At 46.5% G+C, this 26,600-nt stretch overlaps 1 protein-coding gene across 1 annotated transcript in view; it reads left to right on the top strand.

The window, feature by feature from the left end:
• Positions 1 to 26,600, top strand: part of RSL1D1 (ribosomal L1 domain containing 1) — a 426,377-nt gene that overhangs the window by 300,400 nt on the left and 99,377 nt on the right. The window contains exon 8 of the mRNA XM_069645597.1: positions 15,296 to 15,526. Within this exon, the coding sequence (XP_069501698.1) occupies positions 15,296 to 15,526 (231 nt within the window). The remainder of the gene's footprint in view (positions 1 to 15,295; positions 15,527 to 26,600) is intronic.

Genomic DNA, 26,600 nt, shown 5'->3' with positions numbered 1-26,600 from the left:
GTCGGACCATGCCATCATGGTGGCCACAGACATCACTGATACGGGGTTCCGCCAAATGGGCAACAGCGTTTGCCTTCGTCGTCATGGCTGGCTCAAGGCCTCTACTTTTCGCCAGGACGTTGAGTCAAGGGTGTTGGACATGCCCTTTGACTGGGACAATCTGATTGGAAAGGCTGTTGATGAGTCTCTGCAAGCCATCAAAAACGGACACGGAGACGACTTGTACCCTGGGAATGCTTCAGTAGCGACGGCTGTCCATTCGGACCTCAGGCAATAAATCCCAAGGATCCTCCCAAGAGTTTCAGCGGGAGCTCTTTGTCATACTGCCAGCCCTCCCGTTCTTTGGCCCAGGAAACCAACAGAGGCAGCTCCAAGAATTTCAGAGGTGGACGTTGTCGCCAAGATCCCCAAGGCGGCCCTTCGACGTCCAAGCAGGATTGAACCGATCGTAGCGTCAGGGCCCCCACCCGTGCACCCCGGTGGGAGGCCGTCTGGCGAACTTAGTCAGCGTGTGGCAGTCCATCTCCACCGACCGATGGGTTGGAGGCTCTCACCCACGGACACACCCTGTAATTTCAATGGATGTGTCCTCGGATACCACCGGTGGCCCAGCAGGAAAATCACATCCCTCAGCTGCTGCTGGAGGTGCGGACCATGCTGAAGAAAGACGCGATGGAGCTTGTCCCAAAGAGGCTCCGGAGTGTACTCAAGGTACTTCCTCGTCAAAAAGAAAACTGGATGCTGGAGACCCATCCTGGACCTCTGTCGGTTGAACAAATGCAAGTCCCAAAAGTTCCATATGGGGACTCTTCAGCACGTTCTTGGACAGCTCGAAGATTGAGACTTTGTCATCGCTGGATTTGGCGGATGCTTACTTCCTCATCCACAAGGGCACTCCGTTTCTACGCTTTGTGGTCCAAGGGAAGCATTACCAGTTCAAGGCTCTTCCCTTGGATTGAAGTCGGCGCCAAGGGTTTTCACCAAATGCCTGGCGCCAGTGGCGGCGCAGCTGCGACTGCAAGGGATTCGCGTCTACCCTTACTTGGACGACTGGTTCATCCGGGCCAGTTAGAGGGACATCGCCGTGGACCACACGGCAAGGACCGTCCGCTTACTGACGGATCTGGGGTTCTCGGTGAACTACGCAAAGTCCTGCTTGACTCCATCGCAGGATGCGCTGTTTCTGGGATCCCGACTCAACACAGTGTCGTGCCTGGCGTCTCCGTAAGAGGAGAGGATAGCAGCTATCTTGGGCATGGTGCAACGGCTGTTGGCACTGAAGGTCGCCACGGTGTGGACCATCGAGTCCCTGCTCGGCATGATGTTGTCATGCATCTACCTCGTCCGACTTTGCAGGCTATGGATGCGTCCACTACAGGAGTTCCTCGACGACCGTTGGATACAAGGGTCGGGAAGCTTCCAGGACAATATCACGCTCAACAACAGCTTCTGTTGGGCGATAAAGTGGTGGGGAGTTTGCGCACATCTGTCCGGATGTGCAGATTTCCAGACCCCACCACACCAGGAGACGGTCACGACGGACGCCTCACTGGAATGTGGGGGAGCTCACACCGGAAGTGTTCACGATAGAGGCCTTTGGCTGCCAGAGGAGAAGACCTTGCACATCGTGCTGGAGCTGCGAGCAGTGTTTTGGGCCCTCAAGTCCTTTTCTTTCGTCCCTCAAGGGCAAGGTGGTGCGGGTCTTCACAGACAACAGCAACTCAATGTTTTACATCAGGAAACTGGGGCACCAGATCCCCAGCGCTCTCGAAAGAGGCGCAGGACTTATGGCACTGGGCCGTAGCCCAGGGGATGTTCCTCATCCTATTTCATCTGGCAGGAGTGAAGAACACAGTCGCTGACTCTCAGCAGGGAGCTGCACTCTTGCCACGAAGGGGAGCTTCGCCAGGACCAAGTGGATCTCCTGTTACGCAGATGGGGCAATCCCCAGACTGATCTGTTTGCGACGGCGACAAACACCAAGTGCCGTAGGTTCGCCAGCAGGTTTCCCCAGCCAAGGAGCATGGGGGGGGGGCGCATTCTCATTCCCCCTGGGATGGCCTGTTTCTGTATGCGTTCCCTCCGTTGCTTATTTGACTCATCAATCAACTGAGACGGTCCTGGTGAAGGGAGGATCCTCGTCGCACCAGCATGGCCGAGACAGATATGGTACCCGGACCTTCTCAGCATGTCGGCGTCCCCTCCGGTCAAGCTTCCAGTGGTCGCAGATCTTCTCGCCAGGGAAGGAGGTACAATTCTGCACCTAGGATCACTGAACCTGAAGGCCTGGCTCCTGCAGCGTTAGTTTGGTGGATACGATCTCCTGGCAGACTGCAAGGAGGTGCTTGCCAAGGCCAGGGCATTGTCTACACTAAAATGCTATGGACATAAATTGAAGAGGTGCGCCGTTTGGTGCTGTGCACAGAAGATCGACCCTCTACGAGTCACGGCTCTGCAGGTACTGCTATATTTGCTGTCGTTGGCCAAGGCAGGGCTGGCCCATGCCTCCATCAATGTTCATCTGGCGGCCATCTCCCGCTACACCAGATGTCTGTGACGGTCGTCGTTGTGGTTGCACTGTCTGGTTAAGGAGTTCGTCAAAGGACTGTTCTGTTCGTTCCTGCCGGTGAAGGCTTTGGCCTCGGCGTGGGAACTCAATGTGGTGCTGACTAGGCTCATGGGTCCTCTATTCAAAACTATGCATTCAGCTCCAATGACGTTTTTGTCCTGGAAGACCCCGTTCCTCGTGGCCATCACCTCTGCACGACAGGTGGGAGAGATTCAGCCCTGTCCTGTAAGCAACCTTACTTGACTTTTCACGACTCAAGGGTGGTCCTGCAGACACACCCCTCCTTCATGCCCAAGGTGCCGTCGGACTTTCATCTAAACAAGCCCTTGGTGTTAACTGTATTTCGTCACCGGCTGAAAGGACTTTGCACTCGCTGGATGTGGCTGTAGCACTAAAGTTCTATGTAGACCACACGAAGAGTTTCCGAAAGACGTCGCAACTTTTTGTGAACTTTAGCCCTGTGAATCATGGGAAGGCCCTCTCCAAGGCTTCCATTTCCAGGTGGCTCTCCGGCTGCATCACTCATTGTCTCCGGTTGGCAAACCGACTGTTGCCTGCCCGTCCGAGAGCCCATTCGACCAGAGCGATTTCTGCAATTACGGCGTTTCCGTCTGGTGTCCACCTGCTGGACATCTCCAGGGCTGCTACGTGGAGGTCGATGCACACCTTCACGTAATTCTACTGCGTCGACAGAGATTCCAGGGAGGAATCCAGAGTCGGCCGAGCAGTGCTGCACAACCTGTTCGCTTGAAGGTGAGGAGGTAAGAGCTGCTTATATTGAGCCTTGCCTCCTCCCGTGGTTGTGCATGTGTGTACTGCTATGTATTCTTTAGTCCTGAGCATGTGAATCTATGCCATTCCCCATGCTGGAAAAGGAACAAGTTATTTACCTATAACTGTTGTTCTCCAGCATGGGTCTGGCTTGGATTCACATGCGCGAACCCTCCTGCCTACCCCTCTGAGACTCTTCTCTTGGTCCTACTGCCACTTTCCGTGCTACCAAATCTGAAGATGGCTGCCAGAGGAGGGGCTTAGGTAAAGAGCAGTCATTGGCTGGGTGCAGTATGACCCAGAGCTCTCTGATTGGTTATTAGGAGAAAGACAGTTCAGAAATGAGACGATTTATTTCCTTACTGGGGATTCCCAGCCTGACGACAGGGAATATTCATGAGCATGTGAATCATGCCAGACCCATGCTGGAGAACAGTTACAGGTAAGTAAATTGTTCCTTCTTTAACACCTTTGTATCCTTTGGATTGCCTACTTTGGAACTTTCTTTTGTTACACCATTTGGATCCTTAATTTACATCTTGAAAAAGAACTATAAACTGGGGGTAGGTAGTAATTCCCTCTGACAACAGTTCCCTTACCCACAGGAACTGTAAATTACTGTCCAGGAGAGGGAGCTATTCTCCTGGACCAAGAACAGTGGGACCAGCAGGGACGAAAATAGGTTTTGGGCACAGGACGGTGGACTATTTACTTTGGACAGACATCCAGAACTAATCCTTAGTTTTAGTTGAGGCACGGAAAGCCTTCTTAGTATTAGGGAAATGTAGGCTTCTTCTCTTCTTTTTGATGAATAAAAGTTTATGCTAATCATTATGGCACTCCTGTGTCAGTCTCCTCCTCCTGATCGCTTACAGTAGTAACTCCTGAAATACAAAAGCCTATTTACTTAACGTAGTAAAATTGTTGAGTATTTTATTCCCTCACCAACACAAGTGAATTATAATTTGCCTGCCAAATTCAGCTTTGCCGCATGTTCTAACCAAATGATTACCTCATAATGGGGACGGGACACCACGCACACTTCCCCCAAGCCCTCCCCCGCCCCCCCAACTCCTCTTTCTATATGTCTAACCCCAACCTACCCCTTACCTATATGCAGTAAAAAATAATGTGGATTAAAAGACTTCACAGCCGCCAGAACTACTTCGAGGGTCAGTGTGACAAATTCAGAGGACCAATGGTCGACGCCATCTTCAGGCCGAAAGGCTTATAGTAGGGAGAGTGGGGGGGGGGTACATTATGCAATTTAGGATCTTGTAGAATGTATTCTTATGCATTCCTCTCCCTTAAATGTAGCTCTCTGTCCTCCGATGTCGGCAATGGAGAACACGCAATAGAAATTTAGCTTCTCCTATCCTATGCCATCAGCTGATATTGATTCACCTATTTCTTCATCCCATCAGATGATCGGGGGTTATACAGCAACCTTTTAAAAAAGGACTGCATATTTTAAAAAAAAAAGGTATAAGCCCACGATGGGAGACCCTTTCTATATAAAGGGTCAATTTACACCAGACTCACTGGTGGTAATTACAACACACAAACGTGCACGGACACCATAAGCATTTACCTGGTTTGCATCCCCGCTCGCCGCAAAGATGTGTGCTGTAGGGAGAAACGTGGCTACCTCTGCTGCAAATGATGCCTGCATTGTGAACTATACATCACTTATAGCACAGTATAATAGAGCCCACTGGAACCAAATGGACAGCCTCAAGGAATTCCAAGAGCCACTTGCATCCCAATTGTTAAAGATATTGCAGGCGGTCAAACAGTCTGCTAATGCGGTTCTCAAAAATGCCCTTGATTCTGCGGAAACTGTGGGAAGATTTATTGCACAGGGATCAGTTTTTAAGCCATGCCTGTTGTGAGAAACCAGAAGGTGTCTCACTCGCTAGTCCCCGGAGATCTGTCATCCAGGTGGCTAGGACACGGCTATCACTTTTGGATCCAGTTTCTGGGGGTGTACCAGTGTGTGTGTGGGGGGGGGGGTCGCCTGGGTGAGGGGTCTCTGGGGAGTGGGAATTAGGATGGCGAGACGCAATATCCTTCCCCCTAGGACACCTTTACCCCATCCTACCAGGTAGGATACGTGGGAAATGTGCCCCCTCCCTCCTTTCCCTTCTTAAACACTTTCACATGGACAGCCCGGTCTGGGAGAAAACACTCGCACCCGAGCAGTGTACCTGACATATCCCACTACTATGGTTAGGTGAAGTCAGGCAATTACTGACAATCACTCACACATGACTTCCATTAAACTTCCTCACATGGATAAAAGGCAGAGCACAAGAGCACACTCTGAGCGAGGCAAAGCACACGAAGCAACAGCAGTTTCGAGACGGCAGCTGAACGAGGGGAGAAAGACAGCAAACGAAGAAGGGCATGGAAGAAAGGCATTACCCATGATCTTTTTGGCAAGACGCAGTTACTTTCAAGAAACCTTTGAGGCAGAACGCATAAGGCCAGGATACCAGACTGAACAATCCTACATTGTGTCTCGGAGATACCGAAGGCCCTCTCGCGTAACTGACCAAGGCGGGGAGGAGCAGCAGCAGCTGCAGTAGTATCGTCCTTGGCTCCAAGAACAAAGAAGCGCCAGAGATCAACACAGCCGGTGAGTTGAGGAGACTGATGCAAGACCGGTCTGTGTTAAACTCAAGGTTGCAAGCGGCAACATTGTATAACGAGCGCTGGAATGAACATTGTTCAACGTGTGTGATGAAAGACCAGAATAAAGCTAAACTGCTGATGAATGTTTGAACTTGAGAAGGAAAGATGCAATGTCATTGACAGTGGTCCGCACTGGGAAGGTGCTCAATCGAAGCTCTCTGTAAGGTATACCGCCAAGAGCAACGAAAGTTGAAGATTGATAAGAACATTGTGTGAAGAGAATCGAAGTGGTCCTGTGACGGTTTAAGCAAAACCCACGCACATTTGAAAGTCTTCAATTTTGGTGAAAAGAGCTGAACGGGGGAGGTCAGGGGTCTGAACCCGAACGAGAGAGACCAAGTGTAAACATTGAGATATCCAGAGGATCTGAGCCCGACCGAGGGAGATCCATGGTCCGAGCCTGAACGATGTAAACTAAGTGTGAACATTGTGGTAAAAAGGGGGTCTGCGCCCAAAGGATGGAGACCCTGGTGAACTTTGGAAGCGAGCACTTGTGCATGTCAAAATCCTAATAGGAATGTAACATTGAGATTTGTTTGCCCTCTGCAGTAAGAGATTGTTATTGGAAAAGAGGCTTTGGCAGAAGGCCCTGATGTCTATGCTTTGAACTGTATCCTCATGGCTGAGAAGCCCGTCTGTGTGCAAAGCTCGGATGTGCCGCCTTGCCCCGTGCAGAAAACGCAGGGAAGGGAAGCCAACTGCTCAACCGTCCTGACATAGTATTTCTTGAACACTTTTTTTTTCTTTTTGCATACACCATTGTCCCACACCAGTTTTGTAATTGGACCAAGGATTGGCAATAGGTTTATTAGTATAGGCCCTTTTATTTGACAGAGATTTATATAGGATTGGTTTATTATTTGATGGTCGTAGCTTGCTCCCATCCTTAGATAGGCGCTCAACACATTTGAACTTCAATAAACACCCTTGAACTGTGATCACTTGTCTGTCTAATACCATGCCTTCCTTAGACTGGCTACAAGGGTCAGAGTTCAGACCCGAGACGGAAGCCACACTTCTCCACATGCCAGTGGAAGAGAATCTAATCTTTGGGAAAGCAGTGAATGATGTTTTGGAGAAGGTGAAAAAAGAACACAAGACCATAAAGTCTTTAATTCAGGTTTGAGGCACACCCTATCAACAGAGGGTTTTTCCCTCTAATGGACATACTTTTTGTTCTCAAAACTATCGCAGGACAAAAACTTAAAACACATATTCAGCTGGCACAAGACATTTGTTTAACAACCAGGGGACACAGAATCCAACACATCAGGATTACAAAAACGATAGGTGTGGTAGATGCTTCAGTAGAAAACAAAACCTCAAGAGGGGCAGCCTCTGCAACCAAGCAATGACACCCTGATGCACGTTCCCTCCCATGTTAACCCAGAAAGGAGGTCAAATAACATAACGTCATACAAGTGGGTTCTGTCTGTCTCTAAGGCGACTAAGCTAGATCGATTGTATGGTGTTCATCCAGCAAGGTGTTATAGCCTTTCAAGCAGGACACTTCTTTCACTCCCAGAGCACATTCCAAACGTTTTACAGGAGCTACGCTTGCCTTCGTTGCCAATGTACCCCTTGTAGCTATTTGTAAGGCAGCAATATGGAGCACTGTGGACACCTTTGCACAGCACTATTATGTACACACAAAGATGAGAAATGATTCGCAAGTGGGGCTGGCAATGTTAAAACATTTGTTTGTTACTGTTCCTTTAGCTCACCCACCACCAGCTTCACGTACTACTTGCTAGACTATGCAAAGCATGTGATTCGAGGGGATTGGGTCCTCCGACGTATTCCATATCTGACAGGTAATGTCCACAGCTGTGCTGCAGACATTACCTGTCATAGATATGAAATACGTCGTCGGACCATCCCATCGAAAGAACGTTACCAGGTAAGAAAGTAACTTGTTCTTCTAAGCAGATCCACAAGACAAACATCTACTAGTAATTGTCTTTCTGTTGCCAGTATCTGCTTAAATTCACATTTGCCTACCCAACCTCCCCTATTCGGGATTTGAAGGTACAAAAAACTGCATATTAAAAGATCAAAAATAAAAAGTTAAAAGATCCCATATTAAAAGGGTAGGATATTTCCTTACTTTTAAGACACATTACTGAACACAGTCTACTACAAACGTCTTCATGCAACCTTCTGAGGGTGATACGTGAAGGAGCATGGGTACTGAACATGCCACAGTAGGGGATAGTATTACAGGAACACTCTGGGTGACTCCTTGTTTGACTTTGAAACAAATATAATGTATTTCTGTGCACCAACCACTAGCTGTCCGCTTATGCAAAGCATGTAAATCTAAGCAAATGCAAGCAACAGACGCGATTACTAGTAGGTAATGTTTGTCATATACACACTGGGCAGGTTAGCACTTGGTTTCTAAAGCTAGAATTGTGTGTTTCTTGGGCAAGAGCAGAGCTTCCCTCTACAGCCACTTGAGCATTACATACTCCATTGGTTGGTTTAAGGAGTGGCTCCTGAACCATACCGGCAGACAAACCTGGGCTGAGGGACTCCTGACGTGAATCTTATTACCTCTGCCTCACATAGCCTTTCCTCCACCCCAAGCGGGGAGTATGCTAGACGCCCCCTGCTAGGGGTTGCGGTAGGAATGGATGTAGTGAAAAGCATATACTTGTGCCTATGCATCAAAAGAGAGAGTAGGCAATAAACCCCTGCAGTGGGTTAGCCACACTCGTCCGCAAATTACTGATTTACTATTGTCATGTAATTTGAGGGTCTACTGTCAAAACTTCTAACCCCTTCCTTATGAAAAACATGCACCATATATAGTAAGACAATTTCTGGAGCTTGTGGATATGCTTAGATCACATGCTCTGCATAGTCCGACATCTAGTGGCAGTCACAGAGTATTACAAGATTTGTTTTCGAAACTCTAACGTTGACAGGGCGTGATTAGTAATACTATCCCTACTGTGACGTGTACTGTACCCATGGTCCTACACACGTCTAGGTCCCTCAGATTATTTTATTCCGTCATCAAAGTATGTTGCAAATGCAGAGTTCTCTTCTAGGCATATGCCTTTGATGTACTAAAGTTATGTTGGTAGAGTGTCTTCCTTTCCTTTAGTGTTCGACTCACCGCACGACTGCTCATCCACTCAACGGCTCCTTTAGGAATGCCTGAATGCACCCAGTCCTTATCGGCTGGTTGGCTGTCCTGTCAGGACAGCCACCCTGCTGTTTGAGTGACAGCTAGGCTATGCATGAATGGGAGAAACCTGCTTTACAGGCGAGGGTTTTGGCGCAGGTTTTGGGACTGAAGATAGTTGACCACTGGGAAGAACAACCAGATGAAGAAACTGTGAGCAAAGCTTGCTGCATCCTCCTGGACCTTTGAATAGCCCGGTGAAGCCCTACTGCTGTGTTGAAACTCCTTTTTCTAATATACAAGAGAAACTCCGGAAGGGACGACTTCTTGCCTTGGATTAGTGGGACCAACTAACCCCGAGACGAACTCCACTGGACCATCTTCCCCCACTGGCTGTACTTCTTTGCTGTTGCAGGAACAGAGTGCCAGGGATCGAGAAACCCATAGTCTAGTGCAACGTCTGTGATTGGGCCAGAAGATCCAGGAGTCGCCCCAAGACCCTCCAGAAGCAGAAAGGCCAGAGCTCGAGTCCCCTCACCAGAGCGCAGGACTCGAGGAGTGAAGGAAGCTCAAGTGGTAGTGGTGCTGTTTACCGAGCGCTGAAACCGTGAAGTGCTGCTGATCCGAAAAGAGACCGTAGCTGCACCCGACCTCCGAATTGCTGCTGCAGGAGTCCTACAGACCTCCATCCTCTTGTCCCCACGACTGAGGCCCAGGAACCTAGGATCTGCATCGCTGCAACCAGACAGAAGCCAGGTGGACCACTCTTGTAACCAAAGGTACTGTACCGATTTGGGGTTGTTGGGGAGAATTCTCAAAAATGTGCTTATTCCCTTTACCTTAGAGACCCCCAGAAACTTTGCTGGATTTTGGGAACTTGATTTCTTTTCCTGGAGACAGTGTGACCCTTTTTTCCCCACTCTCTCGTGTATTCTGATGTGTGTTTTACTCTTGTGTTCTTTGATTATGGGGTTTTAGATAAAACCATAGGCATCATCTTTTCATTTTGTCACACAGCACCTTATGTGCAGTGGCACAGGTATGTCCCTTGGGCTTCCCAAGGTTTAATACCTTCCCTGGGATTAACTACTGTTCCCAGATAATGTAAAGTTAAATTGACTAGTAAAGTCTTTTTAAATTCCTAGACCCAGCACACACTATCTTCCCATAGAGTGCTGGAGGGGTTGCTTAGCATCCACTGTGTCTAAACACTCATGTAGCTGTCCCAAGCTACCCTTTCCTATTGAAATGGCTGTGGCAGTGGTTTTGTAACGAACTACAGTGATTTTTCCCGAAGGCGAACGCCAGTAGCTAAAAATCGGGGCGGCCATGTTTTTCAATATGGCGCTCAGCACCCCCCTGTAAAAACAGACTCTGATCATCTTTTTTCGCCGTTTTTGTGGAAAGGTCCTTCTGGTGTTCAACACTGCGCCAAACCAGGTTTGGTCCCTTTTGTTAATGAGCCTTTGGCGGGCTTCCGGACTGAAGTCCTCCCACCGCGCCTGAGGTGGGCAGGAAGTGAGGGAGGTGCCCGAAACTCAATGTGCTTGGTCTCCTAGGAGACCCAAATGCACTCTGATGTGATTGGCTGGCTGACTGTCCGGCAAGGACAGCACCCTGCTGGGTGAGTGACAGCTAGGCTGGAATGAAAGGGAGAGAACTGTTTAAAAGGCGAGTCTCCAGGACTGGACGGCAGAGTCGACCACTGGAACGAAAGAACCGAAGACGAGCTGGAAGAGGACAGCTGCTGCAACCACTGGACCGTTGGTTTGCCCGCGAAGCCCTGCTGCTACTCCGAATTGCCAGATCTCCATTTGACAGACGCTCCTTCAAGGGCGGCTTCTTCGTTTGAGCTGGTGGGACCAATCAGCTCAGAAAACACCTGGACACCATTCTCTAGGCTGGTTAAGGTTAACCAGGGAGAGGGAAACCAGTTTTGTGTTACAGCTACTTGAGCTGAAGTGACTCCATTTTATTTTGCTCTGATGACGATCCTGTGCAGTGCAGGAGTCCCCCGACGTCCTCCCTCCTGTCCCCACGACTGAGGCTCAGGAACAGAGAGAGATCTGCAGGAACTGCCAGGAACCAGCGTCTTCAGCTACATCTTTGTGCTTCACCTTAAGGTACTGTCCCATCCGGTTGAGAGATCCTAACTCTCGGTGAAAGTTCATGAAACTTTCCCAACTTGCAGGCCTAATCAGCTTGTGACCCAGCATATTTCTCTTTTTCACCTAAACTACTTCTGAGAACTTTTACAAAGACTTCTCCATCTGTACCAGAACTGTGTTGTCCTATCCAAGAACACCAGACTTTTGACTTTGGCCTGGCCTATCGAATTGAACTGAACCTTTGCATTGTCTAACAGAAGTGTTTTCTAACCCTTTGTACAAACTCTTGCCTTTTATTCCCATTGAAAGTCATTGAAGTGCTATTTGGCTCCTTTTTCAGGGGAGCTCAAACTGTTTTTAACTTCAAGTTTGTGTCTGTAGTATATTGGTGTTTAATATTAAGTTGATTTCTACTAGTGAATGTTTTCCAAATGATTGTGTAAATAAATGTGTATAGTTTTGCCAAGAAACCTTGAGAGTAAGTGTCTACTTGAACCACTGAGATTGTGATAATTCTGTGCAACTTCATCTACTGCTCACATTCCCTTTTGATATTAGCCTGGCTGCTCAGCTCACTACCAAAATGTGTGTGGTACAGACTTATACCAAAGGTTGGTTTGTGCTGTCACCTGTAGTCCTAATTGTGTGGTCGTCCCAGTGGGTACTGCATCCAATTTTGCCTAACAGTTCTGGAGTCTAACCACCTCCATAGGCATCATCTTTTACAATTGTCACACAGCACCTTCAGTGCAGTGGCACAGGGAAGTCTTGCACACTTACCAGGGTTTAAATACCTTCTCTGTGATCAACTACTGTTTCCCAGAGCAGTAGAGTGAAATTGACTTCACTTAGCCCTGTAAAAATCTAGACCCAGGACACCCTATCTTACAATAGTGCTGGAGGGGTTACTTCGTATCCCCTATGGCTAGTTACTCATCTAACAGTCAAATGTTATCCTTTCCTCTCAGAATGGCTGCTGGCAGTGGTTTTACAATGAACTACCACGATTTACCCCGACCGTGAACTGTTCGCAGCTCCTGTAATGTTAAATCGCAGGAGCCATGTTTTTCAAGATGGTGCTGAGCCTCCGTTGTTAAAATGGTCCCCGGTCTTCTTTCGCCATGTCTTTGTGGAAAGGTCCTTCTCGAGTTTTTCTCTGCGCGCCAAACCAGGTTTGGTCTCTTTGTTCATTCCCCTTTGGCGGGCTTCAGGAGTGAAACCCGCCTCTGGCGCCCGAATGTCTGAGGTGGGCAGGAAGTGAGGGAGGTGCCCGAAACTCCCTGTGCCTTATGCACTCTGTGGTGATTGGCTGGCTGACTGTCCGGCAAGGACAGCCACCCTGCTGGGTGAGTGACAGCTAGGCTGGAATGAATGTGAGAGAACTGAATAAAAGTTGTCTTTTGGCTTGGAAGGCAGAGTCGACCACTGGACGAAGGAACCGAAGAGGAGGACGCCTGCTGCATCTCCTGGACTGTTAGTTTGCCCGGTGAAGCCCTGCTGCAGTGCCTACTTGCAAAGTTCGAATCGGCAGAGAAGCCCCTGCAAGGACAAATTCTTCCTTTGAGTTGGTGGGACCAATCAACTCCAAAATAAGCCACCTGGACACCCATGTCAGAGCTGGTTGAATTGCCTCATAGCTGCTGCAGGAAACCGTAGAACCAGGGAGAGGGACACCAGCTTGTGTGCGTTACTTACAGCTACCGAAATTGAAGTTTGCCAGTTCCATGCTTTTGACCATCCCAGCGCAGTGCAGTTCAGGAGTCCCCTGACGTCCTCCCTCTTGTCCCCACGACTGAGGCTCAGGAACAGCCTGATCTGCAGCAACTGCCAGGAACAGAAGTCATTAGCTGCCTCTTTTTCTTCATTCTAAGGTACTGTAAAACAAGACTGAGAGAACTTACCTCTTGCTGTGAAAGTGCTTGAAACTTTTGCAACTCGCAGGCCTAGTCAGCTTGTGACCCAACATATGATTTTTCTTTTTACAAACAACTGCTGAGAACCTGTGCAGAGACTTTTCAGTTTACTTACCAGAACCGCTTTATCCTATGCAATACTTTAGCCTATTGACTTTGGCCTAGCCGATTGAATTGACTCTTCTGATGAACTCAAAATATTGCACTTTAAGAATAATAGTAGTCTTTTTATGTTCTGATAACATTTGCCTTCTACTCCTCTTGAAAAGTATTCTGAATCCCAACAGTAAGATATTAATGTCCCCAGCACCCTTGTTACTAAAGTCACTTGTGGGTGTAGGTTGTGTCTGTGGGGCATCCCAAAAGGATATTGTCTGATTTAGAAACTCAGTGTACAGTATTGAAGTATATACATTTGTGTGTTACTATAAGATTTCCTCCTAATGAATGTTTTATAACTGACTGATAAATTATTAAGTATTTATCCAAGAAACCTTGAGTCTAAGAGTCTAATTGAACACCTGTGATTGTAGACCTCTGTGTAACATCATTACTGCTCACATTCCCGTCTTGAGTTAAGCCTGGATGCTCAACACGCTACCAAAGCTGTGTAGTACAGATTTATACCAAAGGTTGGGTTGCTTACACCTGTAGTTCTAGTTGTGTGTAATGTTCCCAGAGGGTACTCCATGCATACATTGCTTAACACATACTAAGAGGACGAGGGTTGTGTAGTCTCCCACAGGGTTACTACATCAATTCTTGCCTTACCGCGTTCTGGCCTAATATCCTCCCCTCTAACTCCCTTAAGGTGGTTGGATTGGGAGATGGTCTGTTAAAGACTTTTCTCTTGTTTTTTTGTTTTAAAAACACTTGGAACTGCTTGTTGGCTCAAACCAACACTTGTTTAACTTCCTAAAAGGGGCTCCTAGCCTCCTGGAGGTGATTACTTTATTGGGAGTGGTGATTCTGAAGGCACTAGACTATGCCCATTCTTTTCTAGCTATGTAAGGACTTTTAAAACCTAGTTCTACGGTTTTCATGGTGTTGGCTGACTTCTTTCTTACCCTATTAGTTCTCAGTCTCGATTTCGTGCCTGGTTCTATTTCTTTATTCATTTGCTTTACTACGCCAGTAGCTTGAAATGTATTTCTTATTGTGTTTAAAAGTAGTGTTAGTGCACTTAGCAGAGCACACCAAGATAAATGTACACATATTAGAAGTGAATGTCATAATGGGTTCCTTACATGTGGTTTTTAATTGATTAAAACAATTATGGGAGTTGCAGGGTTGTCGCCCGCAGGTTCCAGGGCTTAATATCGCCGCCAAAGGTTTATGGTCTTTGCAACGAAAACGAAAACCATCGAAGTAAATGCATTGCATTTAAATGCATCAAATTGCTATCTTTTATATGTAAAAGTACATATCCATCGACTATAGGAATGGACAAGTTTCGATGGATATGTACTTTTAAATGAAAAAGATAGCATTTCCATGCATATATTTCACACGTTAAAACCTTACATGGAGCTGTCCAGTGCTGAAAACTTCAAAGTATTTTGGCACTGGCCAGCTTCATGTAACGTTTTAGCGTGATTTAATGGGGGAGTCCACCCCAAACGCCACCCCCGAACCCTGACCCCCATCGAATTTTTTTTCAATGAAAATGCATTTCGATGGAAAGTATTTTCAATAAATTCGATGAATTCATTTTTTATGGAAAGACCAGATACCGCTGCCAAAATATGGCGATATTCTTGTATGGCGATTATTTTTGCGGGGATATTGACACATGAAATCGTATTCATAATTGAAAGGGCCATGACAAGTGTGGGTACATTTTTCTACTGGTATATTCCAGATAGACTGCGTATACAAACCATCCACCTCAGTAATTTGGACGATAGAACGAAACGTTTACCAACTTGTGAATTCTGATATACTCTTCTGAGCAATCTGCTTAAGCAGCGGCTGGTGAGTTATCCTCTATATTGAAATGTGCCAAAATTTCATTTAGCCGAAGCACCATATTTGCCTCTACAGCTAATCATTTAAGCAGCTTCGATTGCTCCTGCAATATTCACTGTGTTTTTTGTTCCGTCTTTAGAAAAGAAAAATAAAAGGTCAAAAGGAAACTGCAACTAAAGCCAAGCAGTTAAATTCAGCAGAATCTGAATCGGTGGGAACGAATGATGCTACAACCCTGAACAAGGCTAATCTAAAACGGAAGAGGAAGACTAAAACATCCACAACCAATGAGCGCGACGATGACGATGAAGAGATTCCACAGTTGGTTCCCATTGCTAACACAAAAAGGCTGAAAAGCAAAGGCGCACAGGTAACTCTTAAGCACAGTAGCTTTTATTCTGGCACCAATATACATTTTGGAAATTGCATGCCTGTGAAACAGCATAATGAAGCTACTTTCTCTATTAAGGTCCTCTCTAGAATGAAAAGCTGTTACTTTCATCACAAACGCCTCTGAGGTGGTTGTGTATTAATCTTTTTTTGAGTCGGTGGGGCCTGATCCTTGCCACGTTGCTCAACACCAAGCTGTCTATCTGATTTTTTTTTTCCCATATTGAGAGAACATAAAACTAAAAGCCTGGTCCTTTTAGACCATTTATTTTACCATCAAAGCATCCATCTGGAGTATTTTTTTTCAAACTCATTTCAAGTGGTGAGCCGTGCTCTGAAGGTAGGGAAAATTAGGTTAGGGCATCATCCCCAAACGCCCCCAGGGAAAAAGACACAAGGTTATAGTAACTGGCACACAAAAGGAAAGGCGCACAAAGACTTGGTGTACAGTTCTTTTTAGTTATATGTACACTTATACCGTTTCCGGTACACCAGCAAGGTTTTAATGAGGTTTGAAGAAAGGGGGAAAATACAGGACACAATATTCAAATCAAACTAATCATAGCAGCTGCGTATCTAAAAATGAAAACCCAAAAATATGTCCTTTCCAATGTTAAAAATGTAAACGGGTCTTTTTAAAAATATACTGCTCATACAGTGCACTGCACAAAAAAGTATATATAAATTATTAACTCCGAGACAACCTGGCCGACGCTGACTCATGGTCTCTGTGGCTGCTCTTTCCTGATGTTTTCTGGATCTTCAGCAGTGAGCAGCAGCAACGGTGATGAGGGCCCCCCCCAAGTCTTTCCTTGGGCTGGATGGCATGTATAAGGTGCAGCCCAGCAATCGGATCGGGCTTTGCGTGCCTCCTCTCACGCCTGGGCCACGTCTGTCAGGTGTGGCCCAGGTCTTGGTGGGCCACTTTTTTTTTAGGATAAGGTGAGTGGGGGTTAAGTCCACTTTATTTAGATTTAGCCCAGGAGGGCTGGGAACATTGTACGCTCCCCTGCTGTGAGGAGTGCTGTTCATTTCACATGGGCTGGGAAATTGGTGATTGATGGCCCCCTGGGAGGTGGCGCTGCTCATGGCGCTCACAGGCCTGGGTAGCGGCGGTGTCCCGGGCCCTAAGCAGAGTGCCTACCAACCCGAGGACGGTTGAAAACAGTTATCCCCAGGTGCTCTTACAAAGTTTTCATGTTTATTTTCCCATATTGAAGGGACCCTCGCGTGGGCACATGCAAGGGACCTTTACTCAACCCTTTTTTCTTTCGTTTACTGGTCCCCTGCAACGATTCTTTTTCATTTTTTTTTTTTTCATTTCAGGATTCCTGGCAACGCTTCATGTGCCAGGATCCTTGCTCTTCCCCGCCCAGGGGTTACATTCAGCTCTCAAATGATTCTCGTTTAAGTTACGAGACCTTTGACAGTTTGAGGGTCTTCAGGGTCCTACTAACTTTGCACAGAGTCTGGTAAAACATGTACAGGTCACTACGGACATTGGTTATCTTCCATGTGTCCTTTTCACATCTGCGGGAGAATTAAACTAGGGCCCTCTCGTGGTGCTCCGTCTAAAGGGTTTTTACAAGTTTCTATGTGGAGCGCAAGCATACAAACACCACCAGACTCGCTGCCCCTTTCGACGTAATGCCTTCAGTGCAGGCTTTCATCTTTTGCTAAAGTGGTTGAAGGCACATCCTTAGCCATTTTGGGCACAATAGACATTCTACTTAAACAAATTGCTACCGAAACCCGAACCCCTTTACTCATTAAGGAGGTTCCACTATCTGTGTCAAGCATGCCAGTGGAAGACCTAGAACCAGGGCTAAATTATCCAAAGCTGATCATTACACTGCCAAGAGACATTTTCAAAATGCAGTGAAAGAGTGTGCAGTGTACCATATAGGGCACATCCCTGCAGATTTAACATTGACTAGGTGTTAGGAGGGTAGCCAGTGATGATATTGCAGAATATTGACTGTAACATTTTTCAGTGCAGAATATTCTTCTCAATGAATTTCACCTACAATATATCATTGAAAATCAAATGTACAGATGGTAAGTTTGGGAAAAGGGATGTGAGGTTTTTTGGGGTCGGAGCTTGCGTTTGGAGGCTAATGGAGGACTTCACGGGGTTCCCCTGCATTTAGCTGCTGTACCGAATATCAGAAAATTCAAAAATGAAACAATCAATGAAAAAATGTGTGGTAAAAACGGTTCTATGTGATAACGAAAAAATTAGAGAGGCAGATGTTATGGCAAAAACAAAACACTGAAAAATCATGTTTTTTTCTATTTTGGGGGATCCCCCGAACCTCTGGTCCCCTAGGATTTTAAGCCCCGTCCCCACTCAATTTAATCACTTGCCCCCTCCCCCCCCCCCCCCGCCATATAGTGAAAGCTAAAATAAGTAGGTTGTTATGTTAAAACATCCCTCTCTGAAAAGTATTTCGTCAAAATCACTGGATGCCGGTAAAACACAGTTAGGAAGGTTTTCTCTTATTAGCAATTTTCTCTCCATTTCTATGGATCCCCAAACCTTTTGCTTTTGAACTCTGTCCTGACTTTTTCCAGTGAACTGAAGCCTTCAGCTTCACTGCACCTTTGCTCATTGTTCTGGGTAAACAGACCAGTCCTTAAGGTTGTCAGTACTGGGAAACAGTTTCCCTTTTCGTGATAACATGTTATGTATTTTTTGTGTAACATTTTATCCTTGCACAATGCATCTTACAATGCAGTGCAATTGGGTTACTTTTGTAGGACCGTAGACTACTGTTGGGTAACATTCTCATAGCAATGATCAATCTTCCTGACTTGTGTCAACACAAGAACATTTTGCTTTACTGGTGGATTATTTTTTCTTATACCTCTGACTAGAAACCTTTTTCCTCACTCACAGAATCTTTTACTCTTTGTATGGGTGTCATTTTTAAGACTCTCCATAGTGTTTTTTAAAAGTTAACCTCTTTGACAACTTTTTATCATTAAGTGCCTATTGCTGCAGGGATGCCCTAATGGCTCCCTTTTTAACTTTCTCTGACTAACCTTGTGAGAACTACATTCCCAAGGGTAGAAAGGATCTTTGGATCCCTTTTTACATTTTATTAGGTGAGACCAGCAGCATCCCCCACCTTATCTGTAGTGCTTGGCGAAATACTGAGTAACCCCTTTCTTATTTTAATTGTAACACTTTTACAAGGACAAACTTGTCTTTAATGACTGGTGGCAGTGAACGTTTTTATTAATTTGGTGCACCTTTACCGCAGGCGGTTTGCACAGCCCCGATTAAAGGCACCAATGGGTGCTCATTTTACCAAAATGTCCGGGTCTTCTTTTTTCACCATTTCAGCATTCCTTGCCCTTTCTTGTTCCTTCCACTGACCTCCAGGGTCGGAGATTCTTTGAGTGATTTTTATCTTCAGAGGGATTCCTGTGGACTCACTGCCCAGGCTCCAGAGTGTCTTTTGAAGGCAGGAAGAGAGGCAGGAGTCCAAAACTCTGCAGTCCTTTTGTCTTCCTGCCTGACTGCAAGAATCCAGTTCACACTGGAGGACTGGTTGTCCTGAAAGGACTGCCAACCCCCCAAGTTTGAATGTTGCAAGGCTGTTTGATTGGCTTGGTTCCTGCATAAAAGTCTGATTGGAAATGAAATCAAAGAGGAGGAAGAAGTTGTGGCTGAGACTATTTCCAGTGACCGGAGAGCGTGCTGTATAACCGGAGCCTGCTGTAACACTTCCTTCCAATCGACCTGGTGACTCCGAAAACGATGCCCCGACCCAGAGCCTGGTGACACCCACTAGACTCGTGACCTGCATTTTGAGCCATGCCACGCCATGCTGCGACCTTGCACGGCTGCAATCCCCCAATATCCTGTGACCTCAAGCCCTTGTGCGAATCTCGCTGAAACTTAGTGGGCATCCTGCTGGATCTCCAGAGACAAGATTCCAGTCTGAAAAGTGAGAATCCGACCACCGATTATTCTGCCATGTGCTCCTCAAAAAGGTGCCAAATCCACAGAGCTGCATCCAACTGTGAGGAAAACCTTGCCTAGAGCCTGCCCCGTGATTCTTGCTGCAAATGTCCTTCCAGTGTCCTGTCTTTTGTTTTCTTGATGAAGGAATTCAACGACTGGGTTTTTGGCTGCAGATACTAAAGTCCTATTGCTGCAAAATATTCTTCTGTGTTGAGGTACTGTGCTGACTTGGGCATTTACTTCAAGTCTCTTGTGATTCCTGTGTAGTTTTAGTGTGTTTTCTGTGATTGGGAGTAGTCGTCCTCCAGTGCACCCAGGCCCCTGCTGGAATCCTCCCAGGGTGTCTTCTCTTAAGCCCCTGGAACCTCAGCTAACTCTAAAAGTAACATACATACTTAATCTAACAGTCTTCCTTAGGAACTCTGACTTTTGCAACTTAACCTATCCTGACCTGCCTGTTGGATACTAGACCCCAGTGACCCCCCCCCCCCCCCCCCGCTGCCACTGACAACACTCATGCTCCAAGAATAAGGGAAAGACTTCTAAGGATTGGGCCTTTTGCCTAGAAAAGAGAATACATGTTTAAAAGTTACTTACTTGCTAAAGTGAGAGTGAACAGTTACATTTCTTACTTAACTTAGTAATGTTCTGCCATTCTGAAAAATATATGTAACCTCTTTTGTTACTTAAACTGTCTTGCATTCTCTAATAGAAAGTAGATGAGAGGTTATTTTGCTCACCTGTAAATTGGCTGGGCCTCTCTCCCAAAAGTAATGATGTTGGCTTCACTAACTATTTCTTTCAGAGAATTGGTGTATAAGTTTCCCAACTGGGTCTTGCTACCCCTGACTTGCTGTTAGCCTGTCCAGAATAAGTCTGCTTAGGTTTTACCTACCTAGAATAACCTTTAGTCATTCATAAAGTGTAACACTGCGTTTTGCTTTCCCTGGTCTGTTTTAGACTGAACCAAAAACAGTGAGGTTCATACCTGCCTTTAAGTTGCCGATGTCTCCTTTTAAAAAGTGTATAGATTTTACTTAACTTGAGGTAGCTGTTTGCCATCCTAAGAGTTATTGCTCATCTCAATCTGTGTTTTACTGATCGCAAAAGTGTTAGGGAGAATTCTCATTTCATGGCCAATTTCCCTTACCTAGTGAGTCCCTCAGCAGCTTTGCTGGATCTCTGGAGTTGTTTCTTTTCCAGTTGGTAAGAGTGTGAGCTTTTCACAACTATTACTTGTATGTTGCCATGTGTTTTTACCTGTTTTTGGGATTGTGGGCTCTGGAGTACACCACTTCAGTAGCCCCATTCTTTGTGTGTGTCACACAGCACCTTCAGTGCCGTGGCACAGGGTTGTCTTTGAGACTTCCCCCGACTCCATTTCTGAGGCTGACTACAGTCCCCCAGAAAAGGGTAAAGTTGCCATTAACTTTACTTAGTCAATCTACCACAGATCCAGTACACCCCTTCTTGCATGTAGTACTGGAAGGGTTAACTCTTAACTCTTTTTATCTGTACCTCTTGGAGCATTGTTTCGCTCTTTTAACATTTAGACTTGGCTGGTGGCAGTGGTATCTACCTTAACTTTTCTACTGTGATTATATTAGATAAACGTGGTATTGTTCTTGGCTATTATATTAGCCTTGAACATCAAACCCGCTTGACCAAATAGTCTTTCTTGTGGCTCCGGTTGGGTTTATTCGCCATTTCTTTTTGTTAAAGTCCTTCTTGTGTCTTACTTTGCGCGGCAAACTTGATTCGCCTTCTTTGTTCACCGTCTTTTTTCAGGCTTCTGCTCAGAAGCCCTCCTCAAGGCGCCTGGGTGTCTAGGTGGGCTGAATGTGAGGACGGGGTGTAGTCACCCCCTGCACAGGGTATCCTAGGAAACCCAAGTCGCACTTTGTCATGATTGGCCAGGGTAGTTGTCCGGGCTGGACAACCCCCCTGCTGGGTGATTGACAGCCAGGCTGTGTGAATGGGGTTTTTTCGCATAAAAGGCAGGTCTCTTGGGCTTGAAGTCAGAGAGTCGCCACTGGAACTACAAGGAACCGAAGAGACGCGGAGAGAACGACGGCTGCTGCAACTACCCCGTCCCAGTGAAGCCCTGCAGCAGTCCTAAGCTATCTGCCCTTCAACGACTAAGAGGAGATCCAGTCCGGAGTCTTCTTCCCTTGAGCCTGGTGGGGATAACCAGCTCGTCTTCCACAGCCAGAGGATCCTCTTCCTTGGTCAAAATCGCTGCACACAGCTGTAGTGGTCCGGATAGCCATTTGAAGAGCCTCTCCTGTGTTTTTAAGGAGCGCACCTTTTATTTGTTTCACTGCTGCTGGCTTCATCCCTGTGTGGTGCAGACTCCCTTCAGACATCCTCCTTCACAACGAAGCTCCAGGAATCGTGGGTCTGCGGGAAACCAACAGGAACAACTGCCAGGGCACCAGCTGCACCATCTGCACCATTGGAATAAGGTACTGTGTTCTGCTTGAGGAAACTGGGTGAACCCCTTTTCTCATTTCCAAGGCTTGCCCTTGTCTTCCCTCCTTCTTATAACTTTTGCTTCGAACATTGACAATATCGAAGTACTCTTGGCTACGTTGAATCGTGAACTATCTGAGTGTGATCTTCGGCAACCGGCCCCGGTGTCACTTGACCCTGGCTCTGGCCCTTTTGACTTTTGAACTCTCGTCTAGGAGTTTCTTGATTCTGTCTGCCTAACCAAAATATTGCCTGTGATTTTTGCCTCCAACTCCCTCTGAGTATCTCAGGTGCTAAGTGTGTTTTTGCCCCGGTAGCATTTCATGTCACGGATACGCGTTTAGTTAGTAGACCGAACTGTCAAAAAGTGATTACAATCGTATTCGCGGTAACGTGTTTTGTGCATAACACCGGTTCATTCAAACACAGGGTACTTACCTTGAGACATACTGTACAAAGTGTATTGCTTTGTAGTATATTTAACGTGTGGTTTTTGTTTAAGTTTAATAGAAGTGTTGTGTTTATAACGAATGGTTTAAAAATAAATGTACTTATATTTTTCTACCTGAAACCTTAAGTCAGTGTTTGCTTGAGTCACAGTAATTGTGGTCCCTTTGTGTAATCTCTGCTACTGCTCATATACTCTTGAGATAAGCCTGGCTGCTCCGCCACTGCTACCACTCTGACATAGTAGTACAGGCTTGTACCAAAGGTAAAACTTGTATTGCCACCTGTAGTCTTAATTGTGTGTAGTGGTCCCTAAGGGCACTGCACAGGATTCTGCCTAACAAAAAGCACCTGTCATAGAAAGTTATGTTAACAGAACTTGTAAAGCGCACTGGCACCCAAAGGTATCATGGCGCTAGGATAAGTGGAGGTAAGACATGGAAACTAATTTAGAACAGAAGGGTTTTCAAGAGGCGTCTGTTGGGCAACGTTTGAATGCAGTACCCTTTGGGAACACTACAAGCAACTAGGACTACAGGTATATGCAACCCAACCTTTGATATAAGCTTGTACTACACAGTTTTGGTAGCGTGTTGAGCAGCCAGGCTTATCTCGAGAGGGGAAATGTGAGAGTAGTGGAGTTAAACAAAGATTCACAGTTACAGGTATTCAAATAAACTCTTGCACTCAAGACTTCTTGCATAAACAATCATTAGTTTCAGTCATTTATAAAGCCTTCTTTAGAAGGGAGCAATATACTTAGTAACACACAAATACACTTCAATACTGTACACTCTTGAGTTTCTGAATCAGACAAGACCCTTTTGGGATGGCCCACAGACACAACCTACACCCACAGGTGACTTCAGTAACAAGGGTGCTGGGGACATTAATATCTTACTGTTGGCACTCAGAACACTCTTAAAAGGTAGGGAAAAGGCAAAGGTTATTAGAACACAAAACACAAATTCATAAGCAGGGCAAATACTTTCAATTAACACTAAGAAGAGTCATTCTATGCAATAGGCTAAGCCAAAGTCAATAGGCCAACGTCTTGGTATAGGAAGCAGCACTTCAGGTAAGTAAATGGAAAAGTCGTTGCACAAGTTCTTAGGAGTCTTTTATAAAAAGAAGAATCAAATGTAGGGCCACAAGCTGATTAGACTTGTGAGTTGCAGAGGTTGCTAGCACTTCTAAAGTAAGAGGTACATTCTCTTAGGCTTGTTTTACAATACCTTGGTAAACAAGAAAAGATGCAGCTGTTGACTTCTGTTCCTGTGCAGCTCTGCACATCTCACTGTTCCTGGACCTCAGTCGTCGGGACAAGAGGGAGGACGTCAGGGGACTCCTGCACTGTCAGGACTGGCAACCAGTAAACTTCACTTTCAGTGGCTGTTTCGTGTTTCAGCTCCATGAAGTACAGCAAATGGCGATAAGCGCAGTTCCTGGCTGTCAAGGTGGATTTTCCTTATTTCTGGGGTCCCGCACTCTGCTGAGGGGGGGTCACGCTTGGTCAGTCCTGCTTCGTGGGAGTCCAGAGGATCTTCCAAAAGCTTTAGGCCAGCTTAAAAAGCAACGCACACAATCTGGTGTCCCTCTCTACGGTTTCCTGCCGCAACTCTGAGGAAATTCAACCAGCTCTGAGATGGGTGTCCAGGTGGCTTACTTTGCAGTTGATTAGTCCTACCAACTCAAAGGGAGAAGTCGTACTTGCAGGGGCTTCTCTGTCGATGCACACTTGGCAAGTAGGTACTGCAGCAGGGCTTTGCCGGGCAAACCAACAGTCCAGGAGTTGCAGCAGTCCTCTTCAAGCTCTTCTTCGGTTCCTTCGTCCAGTGGTCAACACTGCCTTCAAAGCCCAAAGACTTGCCTTTTATTCAGTTCTCTCCCATTCATTCCAGCCTAGCTGTCACTCGTCAAGCAGGGTGGCTGTCTTTGCCGGACAGTCAGCCAGCCAATCACCAGAGAGTGCATTTTTGTCTCCTCGGAGACTAAGCACAGGGAGTTTTGGGCACCTACCTCACTTCCTTCCTACCTACTCGGGTGCCAGAGGCGGGTTTCACTCCTGAGGCCCACCAAAGGCGAATGAACAGAGACCAAACCTGGTTTGGCACGGAGATAAACTCTCTAGAAGGACCTTTCCACAAAGACATGGCAAAAGAAAAAGACCGGGGACCATTTTGTCAAAGATGGCTCTATGCCATTTTGAAAGATTGCTCGCGCTGTTCATGTTACCGGGTCCGCAAAGGGTCGCGGTAAATGCAAACCTTGATAGTTAAAAACAAAAACGGCTGCCACCACCCATTCAAATGAGGAAAGGGTAACATAAAAATGTTACATGAGCATTTAGACACAGGGGATTCTAAGTAACCCCTCCAGCACTCTTTTGTAAGATGGGGTGAGCTAAGTCTAGCAAGTACAGTGCTAAGTAAAGTTATTTTCACTTTACTGCTCTGGGAAACAGTAGTTGATCCCAGAGAAGGTATTTAAACCTTGGGAAATCTGGAAGACTTCCCTGTGCCACTGCACTGAAGGTGCTTTGGGACACAAATGTAAAAGATGATGCCTATGGAGTGGGTTAGACTCTATAGCCAAAAGAAACAGTGTATAAAATCACATTAAACTACATGAGAGAGTGTGGGAAAAGTGTCTCGCTCTCTCAGGTAAAAAAAATCAAGTCCTCAAAATCCAGCAAAGTTGCTGGAGGTCTCTAAGGTGGAGGAAATTGACAATTTTTTTTTTAGAATTCTCCTTAACACTCGCTCCCCCCCCCCCCCCCCCGACTAAGGGACAGGAGTATTTAGTCCACCCCTGGATGAATCTCCTTACTCCAGCCAGTCATACTTTCTGGAGAGACCATCAGCCTTTTGGTGATTACACCCTGACCTGTGTTCTATGGTAAAATCAAACCCCTGTAGGCTGATTGACCATCTTAACAATTTAGGATTCTCTCCCTTCATCTGCATTAACCACCTCAAGGGCTGGTGGTCTGTTTGAATCGCAAAAGTAGATCCATCCAAGTATGGTCTAAACTTCTTCAAAGACCAAGCAATAGCAAAACATTCTCTTTCAATGGTCTCCCACCTTGTTTCAGGTTCCTTCAGCTTCCTACTGATGAAGCAGATGTGGTGTTCCCTGCCTTTCTCATCCAGCTGACGCAGAACTGCACCTATACCTGTATCGGAAGCATCTGTCTGTACAATAAAGGATTGGCTGTAGTCGGGAGCTCTTAAGTATGGAGCTTGACAAAGGTCTTGTTTAAGTCCTTCAAATGCCTTAGTGCACTCCTCATTCCACCTGACCTGGGGAATTTGGGCGAGATCATCACATTTAAGGAAGAAGCTATGGTGCCATAGTTCTCAATGAAGTTCCTATAGTACCCTGTGAGACCTAGAAAGGCTCTCACTTGGGTTTGAGCAGTAGGGGTGGCCCAGTCCTGTACAGCGTGTACTTTGCTAGGCAATGGCCTTATTTCACCTGCTCCTAGCTCATGTCCAAGGTAGACCACTTTACGCTGACCAATTTGACATTTACTTGCCTTTATGGTGAGATTGGCCTGCTCAAGAGCCGGCAATACATATCCTAGGTGGTCAACCTGTTCTTTCCAAGTAGGGGTGAACACTGCAATGTCATCCAAGTATGCCATGCAGAAGTCCTCCATCCCATTCAGAACCTGATTCACCATCCTTTGGAATGTAGCAGGTGCATTTATTTAATCCAAAAGGCATAACCTTAAACTGGTAGAGGCCTGCTGGGGTTGAACATGCAGTTTTCTCCTTGGCATGGTCTGTCGGAGCTATTTGCCAATAGCCTGAGGTTAGGTCAAATGTACTGAGGTACTTGGCTGAACCAAGTTTGTCCACCAGCTCATCTGTCCTAGGTAAAGGATGGGCATCAGTCGTCGTGACTGCATTTAGGGCTCTATAGTCCACACAGAATCTCAACTCCTTGGATCCTGCCTTTGGTACTTTCCATCGGGACGCCTCGAGGTGAGTGCAGCACACGCAAGACCCTTCTGGGCCCTGATCCTGACCCCATCCAGTCCCTCTAGAGGTCCCCTGCACCCGCGTGCACGGTAGCTTGCCCCGGCCCTCGCGCTCTCTCTCCCCCTCCCGACCCGCCTCCCAGTCCGCCCCCGCCCCTGATTGGCCAACCGATTTCC

This window comes from Ambystoma mexicanum, chromosome 2p, assembly GCF_040938575.1.
Source record: "Ambystoma mexicanum isolate Mex_15411 chromosome 2p, UKY_AmexF1_1, whole genome shotgun sequence".
Taxonomy (NCBI): Eukaryota; Metazoa; Chordata; class Amphibia; order Caudata; family Ambystomatidae; genus Ambystoma; species Ambystoma mexicanum.
Note: the sequence above shows the minus strand (reverse complement) of the source record. Positions and strands in the feature narration are given on the sequence as shown.